Source organism: Terrapene carolina, unplaced genomic scaffold (assembly GCF_002925995.2).
Source record: "Terrapene carolina triunguis isolate 2854851 unplaced genomic scaffold, T_m_triunguis-2.0 Scaffold62, whole genome shotgun sequence".
Lineage (NCBI taxonomy): Eukaryota > Metazoa > Chordata > Testudines > Emydidae > Terrapene > Terrapene triunguis.
Genome location: NW_020664413.1, coordinates 40,476,554 through 40,489,879, shown reverse-complemented (window position 1 = coordinate 40,489,879; position 13,326 = coordinate 40,476,554). Strand labels below are relative to the sequence as shown.

Genomic DNA, 13,326 nt, shown 5'->3' with positions numbered 1-13,326 from the left:
CCCTGGCTGCGGCACGGTCCCAGGCTAGGCATGGTGCACATTGTCATTGCCTCCAACAGGTTAGATCATCGTGGTACGTTTATAAAAACTAACTTCAGGTTGGGAGGGGGAAAAGGGGTGGGGGCTGCCTGCTCCAGATTAGTTTGCTTGAGTCCGGGGGCGCCCCATAGGCTGCCGAGGAGCATGTGATCCTCCAGGCGCATGAACTAGTTCTGAGCTCTCAGCCCCTGCCCGGGACCGGCGTGTCCCCTTGCCTCACTTATTCATATTTTACAGTGCTGATCCACGGGCGTTTACTCCGAAATGCGCTGATTACGCTGATGGGAGAGGGGTTTTATGGCCCCCTTTTCTGCCGCACCAGCGGTGCTTTCATCTCCCAGCTCCCTTCCATCGCTTCAAAAGGCTTAAAAGAAAGAAAGAAAGAAAACAAACAAGCGCTCCAACTTTTTGACCGTATTGGTTAACCCTTTAATTATTCAGCACAAAGCAAGACCAAACGGATCGCAGAGAAGGAAGTAGATCTAATGCGCAGGAAGGGACGGAAGGGAAATGTATTGTCATTGTCCAGAATATCTCGGTGTTTACTGCAGTTCTTCACACTTGAGATTATGTCTCTTACTTCATTATCGATTCATATGGTTATTTAAATTATGGCTCAAAGTCACGGAAAGTTGCTAATTACTAGCAGCCAAATTGTTTTAATTAATGATCCTCCTCCAATATTTGAACGGTTACTGCTAAATGCACATAATGGGGATGTATTTAAATAACCATTTAGTTTAGAATTAAACATTCCTTTCCTAAATAGATGTATTGACATTTTTGAGTTATTAATGATTGCTACATGGAAGTTTGCAGTATCTTTCTACTATCTTATTAAGAAATATAAGACTTTGCATGGTTTTGTTACTATTGACATTTGGATACTAGATATATATACGCAATTTACTATGTGCTCTAATAGGGTATATAAATGACAGTGCTGTTTACGTTATTTCTGAAAAGTATAGTACATAAACATATATAGATATATGCGTGTGTGTAAGATCACAGACACACAAACACACGCACACATAAATGGCAGATCTTATAACATTGCTGATAGCCATTAAAATCCACTGTCCGTGTATTGCACAAGATAGCCATTAAAATCCACTGTCTGTGTACTGCACAAGATGTTAAACCTGGGATTCATTACATGTGGCTTTTTTCTTGAAGTGTCAGTTAATCTAGTGGTAAAACTGACAAGTTAAAATGCCGTGTTTGCTTATTATTATTATGGTTCTAGGATTAACTTTCCAAGACTGCCGCAAATCTTTATATTGTCTAATCGACACGAGTGCTGTGTCGGTTTTGAACTTGCTGTAATGCAAAGATCCTAAAATGTAGCACGTTCTATAAACATATTTCAGTCTTATTGAATTGGCTCCTTTCAGCGTTCTTGCTCTGGGTTTACTTGTTGCAAACACTTAACACGCAAACTTGGACATAAAATACAACAAGTTACTACAGGGAAGCTTCTCCAAAGTAAAAGAAAGAGGGTTTTTTAAAATTAAAATGATAATAGATATATTTTGAATGCTTGAAACACACACACACACACACACACAAAACAACACAGTGGAAGATTCAAAGAAAGGGACAGGTTATGGAAGGCGAAATTAATATATGACATGATTTTGTTTTGAAATGCAATTTGCATTGATAATAACAACCAAGGATAACAAGCCCGTTGGGGTATTTTATATATAAAAAACTATGATCTCTCTTTAGTAACACTGGCTTAAGTGAGTTGAATGAGAAAGCGAACCACTTCGCAGTACTAGCAGGTCTTTTAGCTTTGTAGCAAGTCTAATAATATTTGGCAGTTTCTGGAAGTGGGGTGAGGAATGACAAACTGGTGCCAATAATCACAATAACAACCGCCTGGCAAACACAAGTTCGTGTTCATTAGCTCCAACCACTTAATTACTCTTAATCTTTCATAATCAGGTAAGAAGTCAAATAAATAAACCAGACAGGGCTACGTATTTCGCTCAATTATAAGCCGACTCAGTATTTGTTCCCAGGATATAAAATGGTACCTAATTAGGGAAGTGGTTCCTAAGGATACAAGCAAAGACTCATTCCTTTATTTAACTGAATTCAGCTTTCCCATGGATTCTTCACTAAAATATAGAATATTCTGAGGTATTTAAGATCGAAAATGTGTATTGCATTGGCCATGTGCAATTTTCTGTTTCTATCGTGTACTGTAGTTCTTCTAGCCAATACGTATATTGTAATTATCTTTCCTGTCATAAAAATATAAAAAAGTGATTAATACAAATAAAAGAAACTTAAAGTATGAAGTTTCTTGTCTGTTTAGCCCTCTTACATCAAAGCAAATTAATTTGTTATTATGTCTTAGCGCGAAATAACACCAAATACGACTTTCGCTTCAATGAGTGTTTCTATGATTCCATGCCCAGTGAGACTATGTCTATGAACCGTGGTTTGGGATCAATAATTGAAACTCAGTAATATGCCATTTTGTGAGGTGTGTAAAAACATAGCATTGCCTTACTCTCATGCTTTGCACGAACAGGATATTATGAATGTGAATAAAAATAATGAGCTCATAAGTCAAAGTCTCTTTATAATGTCTGAAAATACACACCCAGTTTACATGTGTTAAGATTTGTTGCTTTAACTATGTGGTACACTTAGGTGTAGAACAAGAATCTAGACTAATTAATTCTTGCTTCTGTGTAATATTATACTTTTTATAATAAAGTATTCTAAAACGATTCCTTATCTACTTCATTTATTGTGAAAAAGTATATTAGAAGGCAATGGCAACTGACAACTTTGAAACTTGTTAGTAGATCGTAATAATGGATGTTTTCATTTGCTCCAGAATGTTACAGAATAATTTTCCTTCCCTGTAAGTGTGTGCATAGTTGACATCATATCTCTATTAAATTTTCCATTTAGAAATAATTCGGGCATCAGTATAATAAATTAGCTAGATATCTGCAAGCACATCATGCGGAAAGTTACTGAGCTCTTCCAATAAAGAACTATGCGGCATTTTATGATTTTGAAAATATCTCATGTCCTCAAAAATCTTCGGAAAAATCTACTAGAGTTAGTAATCAAATCTTTGTCCTAATTAAACGTACGGATTGAGCAATTGCTGTGCTACTCTCTTTCACCTCTCTTTTCCCTCTGCCCAGCAAACACACCCTCATCCTTCCGCCACCCCCTTCTTTTACCTCTTTTCCAGGCTGTCATGTGATCTGGCTTTGGTAACGTTGTCCTCTTCTTAGCTATATTTTAAATCTATTTCTTCATTTCGATTGCCCTTCCGAAGTCACGGTCTATTGCTATGGTTTGCTGCAGAAAACAAAACCATACCTAACAAACCAAGGAACTTTGCACTTTTCGGTTCAGCGTGAATAGCTCATATACAAAATAAGGAGATTAGTAATATTTCAACATCTACCTTCTCCAATCCTCGCTAGATTTCTTTGTTTAATTTTAACCAGTTTATGTTTTTAGTGACTAAGTGGACAAACATTGTTTATTTTCTGTGTTTCTTTTTCTTCCAACTCAACAAAAAGATCTAGTAGAAATTGAAACAATTGCAATAAATAAAAGGCTTAATTGCCGTGTAAGAATATATGTTAAAATATGTTTTCCACATCTGTTTTATGGATGCACAGAACTTTATTTAGGAAGTCAATTGACTTTGATATTTGAAAGATACATTTTCATAGACTCATAGAAATGTAAGCCTGTAAAGGACCTTGAGAGGTCACCGAGTCCAGTCCCCTGAGCTTTAGAACATTGAAAAATATCACTCTGCACAGTGGCCTCTACAAAATCCAAGAAGACTTTTAAGCAAACGTGAGTGTTTAACATGTTTCCACCACCCCCTCAGAAAAGGGTATAAAATCTTTCATAAGTCCCAGCCAATATTTAGAATCATAACTCGTGCTGGCGTTGCATACAAGTCGCTGCAGGAAACGGTTCGGTTTAAACCGAAACAACTTTTACATCACATAAAATGTTATCAGCTGAACTTAGCATCATACGTCCCATTCGTGAAGCTAGCACAAAAAGACACAATGTTATTAACTTTGTAATATATGGTGCTCAAAGCTTTCTTTGAGTTGTAATCAAGTTGTATATTTACCATGGCAGTGAAATATTTTAAAAAGCACAAGTAATTAGACAACTATGCTAGAGTCCTCCTAAATAATAATTCTAGCTTTGTCCACCTCTCATTAGGAAGTAGAATAAATATAAGTATATGTATATATGTAGGTGTATGTATGGATATTTGTACTTTAATTATATCTTTATATAGAGGAGAAGAATATGGGCTCATAGAAAGCACGGATGTCTCCAGTAAAACTCCAGGCAGCTGCTGTACCCAGCAGCAAGTCTTCAGCTACAATATTAAATGGCTTCCAGTTTTTGCAGAGTTTGAGGTGTAAGCAGAGAGAGACATTCTCTCAAGTTGCACCATTCAGCATTTCCCATGATTATATCGTACGATGTAGGATCCCAGCTCTGCCACTAGATGGCTCTACACGTTTTTCTGTGGAGGCTCAGAGTGCAGATTAATAATGTAAGTTTGAACTGTATTGTTTCCTTGAATAATAGAATTGGACTTTCTAGCTTGCAAGAGTGAAATACCTGCGTTTATATATATATATATATATATATATACTACAAAAGAAGGAAGAGGGTTCCTACAGAAAGTGAACCTGTTGTCTTAGCACAAACTTTCAGGTATAATTGCCTTAGTGCAATAAATCTCAGCTTGTATTTTTCCTTCATAAAACAAGCCTTCCTATAATTCGCTATAGAGCTATAAGTAAATAAAGCAAACATAGGCGCTAGTTTCATTTTGTGACTAGTCAAGGGCAAAGCGACATTGTATAATAGCGTTAGATCTCATCAGACCATTTCACCTACACATGAAAATTCTCTTTTTCACCAATCACTTTTCATAACAATTGGGCAAAGCTCATGGATCACTATCTACTTGAGCCTGCGTCCTCCTATAGATGCCGGGTGAAATCAACTGCAACACCGGGCCTTTAGTTATTTGAGGGACAATATAGACATATGCAACCAGAAGTTTTTTGCGAGCTCCCACCTGAAATAGCGCATCGACACCTTGTATGTTACCTGTAATAAGAATAATGTTTTACAATTTACCGCTGAACACCCAAAGTTAAGAAAAAAACAAATATTTTAGCCAATGTTCCCAAGAACACCTTAAAACTAGTTAAAAACTGGTTGAGATTTCAGTCGATTTAATATGAATTTCTCTTTCAGTGAAGATTTAACAGACGATCAAAATATTATTTGATATCATAAGTAACAACTCTCAAGATAAAATAAAATCCTTTGGCTGTAGGCCTACGCAGCTATTTATAGCTTATAAGAACAACTGAGTAAACAGAGGGTAGCAAAAACTCATCTATTTTCATCGGTCTATATCACTTCCTTTACATTTGCTTGCTGATATAACCCTTTAAATATGTGTTGAAAGTTTTCTAGACTGCACTCATTATTAAAAGAAAAACTAAAAACATATATAAAAATATATCAATCTAGTTTTCTAAGAATATAAATATCAAACAATTAGTTTATTAGTGGATATCCATTCTTGAGAGGAATGATTAATTGTATTGTGCTGATTGTTTTTGTTACTTAATATTTATTTAAGAGAGGATTATTACCGTCTTTATGGCATGCAATTTGCCCACCATGCGAATGTAGCTACATTTTGAAACACATTATTCATAAACTGAAGCATTAGTATTATTTAAAAGGTGCACAATGTAACAAAACATTAATTAAGGTAATGCACAGTCGACCTTGTGTATAACATATTTTTCACATTGGGAATTTTGTTGTAGCCTATTTCACCTGCAATATATCATAAAACAGTTATTTTCTTTTTAGTGGTGCAGTAACATTTTTGGAATATAAAGCTCTATTGGATTTGGTAGTGTTCAGATGTGTGTTGGAGATGTGGTGTCTAGCTGTGGTTTTCAAAAAAGGGGGGGGGGAAGATACTAACCCAGTTAAAGTATTTAAGAAAACAGACGGGGGCGCCAAACGACAGCAATAAAGCAACCCACAGACTTCCGTTTCCCCTCCTATAACTGGTAAGGCACTACTCAATCTGGACGAAATCGGCTTTCAGCTCTATATTTAGGAGAGATATTTTGCATAATAATTACTTCAACTGGTAAAACATAAGTTTGTATTTAACTGGGACCAGTACCTTTTCCGATGGAAAGTTTGGTTACAGTCTGGATTACCCATCTATAGTCAATAATAGAGAAGTTTTTGAATTAAAGTTAGGCAGTGTTTACAGTACCTACAAACAGAGCCCAATATGTACATCGTCACTCTCCTGTTCAGAATTCAGTTCAGGGAACTGCTGTCCTTATAACATTTTAATAACAGGATAGCCTATGGAGACTGTCAGACAATTGTATCTTTTCAGTAAATATCGGTGTAGGAAATTGTGCTCTCTCCTGATAAAACAGAAGATACCGCTTTGTCACCACTTATATTGGGGTAAGAAAGGCAAATATATCACCATCTCTTACGGGTTTAAAATTATTTATGGAGAAATATAGTTTCAGAAAGTGTACGCTTGGATTGTGTTGGCAATATATAGGGCTTTGACGTTTACATTCCTTCTATTACAATGTAGGTTTTTCGTGTTTAAATTACGCACACTGCTCAAAGCTCCCTACGGTTGGTGAAAGTTGATATTTACTTCTGTCTGGTTTGGGGCTGTAAAACATAGGACACCAAACTGCAGCTAAATTCACATTTCAAAGAGCTGACATAAAACTCCCATTAATAGAATGCTGGATTTTATAAACAATGCCTAGAATGTTTCCTAAATATTTCATGGAATGTTTAGGGAGACTTTTAATACGTTCTTAAAAAGCCGACAAGAATCCCGTTTTCGACGTATGAATCATAGGCAAGAGCATAGGAATTTAGGAGATGTGACTTTAACATTACAAGGAAGAGCTTCTCTTGTCAAAAAAAATCCTATGTTATCACAGGAAACGTTGGAATATTTCTATACCTGATCAAACTCAGAAACTCAGGATCTAAAACTTTACTATGTGGGTAGAAAAAAATCTCTCAGAAAGTAGAGATTGGATAGCTATTGAAGAGTACTCCAAAGATGCTAATGACAAAGGATTTATCTTCGTTTAAATGGTTGCCATCAGCGTCATTATTACTATCAAAGTTATCACTGAGGAGAGATTTTCCGATAGTCACGTCTACTAAGCTTGCTAGTCCGTGTCCTTTACAGCACAAGACATTTTACTCCGGATCAACCCGGAAAACAACGGACAGCTCAGCTAACTAAGCCACAGGTAACCTTGGAGAAAGAATGATGATGAGGAGCATGTCTTTACTACTATTTGATGCCTTTGAAATACTAAAATCAAGTCATTGTATCTATATATTTGTAAAAATGCTTCGCTTTTCGTGGGGAGGGTGTAAAAAGAAACCTGACTAGAGAATGAAATGATAGTGCTGCAGTACGGTGCTTTAAATCATGAATGCATTTAACGTTATTTGGACATTTTTTGCCATCAGATTGCACAACAGAGAATATTTTCCCAAGAGGGGGAAAAAATCGTAGACTAGCTCCGACAATAAACAAGATTATAGAAAGTAAAAAGGACACCATATTTAAGGATGCAACGAGAAAAATATACTAAAACCCCCCCCCAGGATTACAATAAATCCATGTGCAGGCTGCTGTGGTAGATGCACTTAAACTGCTATGTACCAGCAGCAATAGTTTTTAAAAGTCTCAGTATAAGGTTTGTGTGTATGGGGATGGTTGGGGTGTGTGCTAGTAAAATTCTTAAATAAAAGTACGAGTGCATTCTTAACTGAAAAGGAAAAGTAAATAAAATACAGTGGAAGGGTAGTCTCAGTCCGCAGGTCCTCTTCCAACATTTCCTTTAGTTGCGATCTAAAATCCGCTCTTAGATACATAAAGCATTATCTATTATTTAGCATGTAGTTCTGTCCGAGGACAAATGGGAAAGAAGCTGCATCATTAGGACCTAAAAGGCAACAAAACAAAAATCAGAGCATAATGATGCACCTAAATGAAGGGGGAAATGTTGCACGGCTCATTTTATTAATCAGACTGTCAATTTCACCCCAGAGGCCAAACCCCAGAGCAATTCAAGCAAGATCTGATCACGCTAAGGACAAGAGCTTTACTCTTCACTTCTTGTCTTTCTTTCTTTCTACCTGGATATATTTGTCTGCTCAGAAGCCGCCTTCGTTATCCACTGACAGAAGCTTGTGTTTATTTGCTTATAAACCTGTTACAATAAATGATTATTCGAACAGCGTCATTCCTACCTTAATGACGAGCACTACTTTTTGATGAATGACATTTCGGGCTAGAAAGGATGTATGGGTCATTTTGACCAGTCATTCCCTCGCTTTGGCATCCCACAATTTTTACGCCTCCCTCAAAAAGAGATAATATTTAGAGACACTTGCCGGGCTGAATGTGAATTAGCCCCTGCTGCAGCTCATCATTAGTACAGGACCAACCCTGCAACTTTGACATTTTTGATAAAGCTGAGATGATGGAAAGAATAAGAAAGGAGATGATTCTGATGGAAAGAGGGCTACACAGCCCTACTGCTGGCAAAAGGCTCTCGAATTTGTCAGACTCAGCTGGAAATGCAGTGCTGGAGGCCCTTGAAAATTCTCAACACACTGGTCGCCTCAGCCCTAGACTAACTTCCGCCTCTCTGCATAGCACTATAGGGGACATCCCTGCCAAAGGCAAATTTGAAATAGACACTTTATTCAATCTTCAACACCAGAACAGTGAAAGCAACGTCTCCTCAGAAATTGCTCCGTCGGAAAGCAGGAAGAAAATTAGCCATTATTCAGAAGTTGCTCAAGAGGCAGATATGAACAGTGATGTGGAGGTGGGCTGCTCAGCACTCCGCTCCCCAACTAGCCTGAGTTCCTCCCAGCTGAAGGAAAACAATAACAAAGGTAAATATTATTTTATCCTCTCGATCTAAACGGTACTGTTATTTGATTAAACTTGTTAGCCTATGGAAATAGTGCTCTCTATATAGTAAAACCACAGCTAAAATCGCACACAATTATTATTAATGTGTTATGACGATACACGAGATACACTAAACTGTGTTTATATAGCAAAGTGTCTCTATATATTCATGGAAATCGCTCTCTTTCTCCTATATCTATAACTATATATGTGTATTTATATAGTTTTTCTCGTTCTGTAGATCTGTCTGTATTTCTCCATCTATACAAATATACATACATGGAGTAAACTGAGTAGATAGATACGTAGAAACTATGTATCTATGTAGATGTGTGTATTTGTCTTTCTTTGTACGTATAAAATGTGTCATTGTGTATTCACACTAATAATAATTGGCCATTGTTCACTTTCAATCTCTGATAACGCTGACTATTAAAATCCCTCCATCGTACCAGGTTTGAAATAAATTTGGTGAATTATTTTCATTGGGGAGTGTAATAAGAGAATAATCAATGGATTTCTTTGGGGCAATAGTAGATGCATTTTGTCAAATGTGTCAAAAGAAAAGCAATCTACACCATAATGCAAGACATATCTTTGTTTATGGCTGCACTTATTTTGTGCCTCTCAAACGAAAATAAGAAACGTTCATGTAGCTGTTAAACCTGATTCATAGATTAGAGTTATCAGATCATCGCAGTATGAGAGCGGTACCACATCTCTAAAATTGTGCTCTGCATATGTACTCTTACTTGGCTAATTTGCTGCAGAAGCTAGAATTCTATAATTACTAAAATGCCTAATTTACTTAGAATAATTTCGTTATGAAGTGATTTAAAAAAACTTTATTGATTCTATTAACAGCAGCAATTTGTAACAGTGACAGCTAGCATTAATTATCAGAGTTCACAGCCAGACTGGTAACGTTACCTCCTGCTTTATTTAATACACACAAACACATCTAGAGGAACAAATCTTTATTTCACAATTTGCTTGCTTGTTTGCCAGGCTATTCAGAAAGCAGCTCAGCTCCTACTACCACCACCTCGTCCTCAGGTTCGAGTTTAACCAGCCTGCACAGCAGCAACGCACTGGGCAGCTCCGGCTCTGGGGCTGACCAGGTGAGAAGGTACCGCACCGCCTTCACCAGGGAGCAGATAGCCAGGCTAGAGAAGGAGTTCTACCGGGAGAACTATGTGTCTCGGCCCAGGAGGTGCGAACTGGCCGCAGCGCTCAACCTCCCTGAGACCACCATCAAGGTATCTCAGCTGAAGCGCTACAAACGCGGGGCTAGTACACTCGATGTGGATTTTGGTGCTTTTGTGCTGTCTGGGAGCTTAAAATATGAGATCGAGCCCACTTCCCGGCTAAATAGATGCTTCTTACAGACAGGAAAATGCAGTGGCTTGTGCCCTCCTCCTTTATGGCAAAAGAATAAATCCAATGATAACATAACAATAGAACATAAAAATAAATAGTGTTGCGTAATTCCCACCTGGTTTCTTAGCTATTTTTATCTGTGACTTTTGGTTAAAGAACATCCGGTCGTGTCTTTCCTGTTGGGTTTGTTTGTTTCTCTGAGTTGAAACTTTTTTTATTTGCCTTTTAATTTTCCTTGTCAATTTGTATTGCATTTGCACGTTAAAAAGGAAACAAACGATGATATTTTAAAAAAATGAAGCAGAGGAATTGGACACGTCAGTATAATAAAATTATATTTCTCCCATTTCGGACAAAATCACCTGAAAGACAAATGCTGTATTATTTAAAATGGATTTAGAGTCTGACTGGCAGAAAGCATTTCAGTGATTTATTCGGGTGAAATCTCTTTTCGTTGGAGTATTTTAAATAATTTGGTTAATTATAGGACATTAAAAAGAGGCAGTGGAGAACTAAAAAGCTTGAGACAAGAAAACAAGCTGCTCCGTTATAGAGGGCGAATCTTAGACGCTCTCCTTCATGCTTCAGAAAGATCTGTATTTTTGAAATGTTCATTTCCTGAAAGTAGCTTTAGAAAATAATATAAAGCAAGGATGCTAAAGCGGAAGGCAGATGCAAATGGCCATTGTTACAGGGCAGAAGCAAGGCTGCAGTGTTTGCAACTCGGAATTTCATGTGTATGGCTGCTTTTAAAAACAAAACGCAAACAATATTTTGCCGTGTGCAAACACCGTGCAATTAACAAAAAGCAAACAGAAAAGCTTCCCAGTAAAAGCAGCTGGGTTCCTTCAAAGGAGCCACTTTCATTTTTAATTCCTGACAGCCTTAACCGTCTCTGATGTCAGCGGGTTTTGTGCGTGCGCGAATTTGGAGGAAGGTTTTTAGGTGGTAAACCAGGAGGATAATTAATAAATAAATCACAGCCAGGCTAAGCAGCGGGGGCGGGTACGGAGAGGGGAGCGTGCCCGGCACAGCCGTGCCCTGCTCGGGAGGTACTGCTGCCTTTGGCGGGAGCTGGGTGGGGGTTTGGTTTGTGTCCGGGGCCGCTGCTGAGCTGCTTTCTAAGGCCGGCCTGTGTTTTGTGTCTCCCCTCCCCCCAGGTGTGGTTCCAGAACAGACGGATGAAGGACAAGCGGCAGCGCCTGGCCATGTCCTGGCCCCATCCGGCTGACCCCAGCTTCTACACCTACATGATGACTCACGCGGCGGCCACGGGGAGCCTGCCCTACCCCTTCCACTCGCACGTGCCGCTGCACTACTATCCCCACGTGGGGGTGACGGCGGCCGCGGCGGCTGCGGCCGCCTCCGGAGCGGCCGCCGCCTCGCCCTTCGCCACCTCCATCCGGCCGCTGGACACCTTCCGCGCCCTCTCGCACCCCTACTCCCGCCCGGAGCTGCTCTGCGGCTTCCGCCACCCGGGCCTCTACCAGGCCCCCGCCGCCGCGGCCGGGCTCAACAGCAGCGCGGCGGTGGCGGCGGCGGCCGCGGCGGCCGCGGCTTCTTCGGCGCCCCCGGCCGGCTCGACGGCCTGCTCCTGCCTCAGCTGTCACAGCAGCCAGACGGCGGCGGCGGCCGCGGCGCTGGGCTCGCGCGGCTCCGGCTCGGATTTCCCCTGCACGGCGGCCTCGCAGCGGGCGGAGAGCGGCTTCCTGCCCTACTCGGCGGCCGTGCTGAGCAAAACCGCGGGCGCCTCCCCGGACCAGCGGGAGGAGGCGCCGCTCACCAGATAACTACCCCGCCCGCAGCCGGGGGCGACCCTTTGTAAGGGGCGGGGGAGGGGGGACCACAGCCGGGCTCTGGAAAAGTTCCTTCTATTTTTGTATCGTTCACCCACCCCCCCTTTGCAGGAGACACGAGCCGGGAGAGGGGGCTGGGACCCGAACTGACATCCCCCTGCACTCCTCCCGCACCCCCCGGGGCCCAGCGCCAGGCGCGGGATGCCTGCAGGCCCCAGGGCGGGGTTTGCAGGACAGCGCCTCGCAGGGGCCAAGGGCTGCCCTGGGCGCCACCCCCCGGGAGAATTGCACGGGTGTCACTGGGTGCAAAGCTTCTGTTCTCCTTGCTGGGCCCAACCCCCGCCGCCCTCAGTCGGTCCTGAGCCAAACCTCACCCCCTGTGCAAGGGGAATTTGGCCTAGGGACTGAGTGAAGCCTGCAGCCACGTCCGTCTGGAAATGGGACAGAAGGGGGAGAGGAGGGGTGTCAACGGAAGAGGAAAGTGTTGCTGTGTTATTCTGATTTCGTTTTAGTTCGAATCAATTGGAAATGCCTCGCGTATGTTATGTGCAGAAAGAGCGGTAGCTAATGAGGCTGCCGTGGATGGGCCGGTAAAGGGAAGGGAAGTGTGAGATTGACAGGATGCTCTATAGGAGTCGGAGAGGCAGTTTTAAACTCATGCTTTCTAACTACCATAATCCACCCGATCTGGGAAATACTTGAATCTCTCTGGGTATAGGATGCTGTCCTGAAGCATTGACCTTAGGTACTTCTCTCAGTTTAATGTTTTTCTGTTTCTTTTCTTTGGTAAATCGGCTCTTGGATTTATTTCCCACACATGTCTATCACGCCTTTGCCTCTGAAAAGCCACCACTGGATAACTGAGACCTGCCATACCAAGCCACTGCTACTGGAGGGACTTCCTTGAACTTGAAGAAAGGCACATCAAAAACCACCAGTGTTACTGCCATGTCAATTCTGATGCTAATAATGTGCAGATTATGACGAAAATTGCCAATCATGTTCTCTGATGGACCTCCTTTGAATGTGGAATTGGAAAAAAGTTCCCCG

At 40.8% G+C, this 13,326-nt stretch overlaps 1 protein-coding gene across 1 annotated transcript; it reads left to right on the top strand.

The window, feature by feature from the left end:
- Positions 1 to 8,657: 8,657 nt before the first annotated feature.
- Positions 8,658 to 12,270, top strand: EVX2 (even-skipped homeobox 2). The gene is made up of 3 exons (XM_024202001.1): positions 8,658 to 9,081; positions 10,109 to 10,359; positions 11,641 to 12,270. The coding sequence occupies exons 1-3, from the start codon at positions 8,658 to 8,660 to the stop codon at positions 12,268 to 12,270; spliced, it is 1,305 nt and encodes a 434-aa protein (XP_024057769.1).
- Positions 12,271 to 13,326: the final 1,056 nt, after the last annotated feature.

Excerpts from the sequence above, each read along its gene's own strand:
- EVX2 (XM_024202001.1), top strand. The coding sequence starts at position 8,658 with ATGATGGAAAGAATAAGAAAGGAGATGATTCTGATGGAAAGAGGGCTA. Across the intron at positions 9,082-10,108 it reads GAAGGAAAACAATAACAAAG|GCTATTCAGAAAGCAGCTCA; the intron begins GTAAATATTATT and ends CTTGTTTGCCAG. Across the intron at positions 10,360-11,640 it reads TCCCTGAGACCACCATCAAG|GTGTGGTTCCAGAACAGACG; the intron begins GTATCTCAGCTG and ends CCCTCCCCCCAG.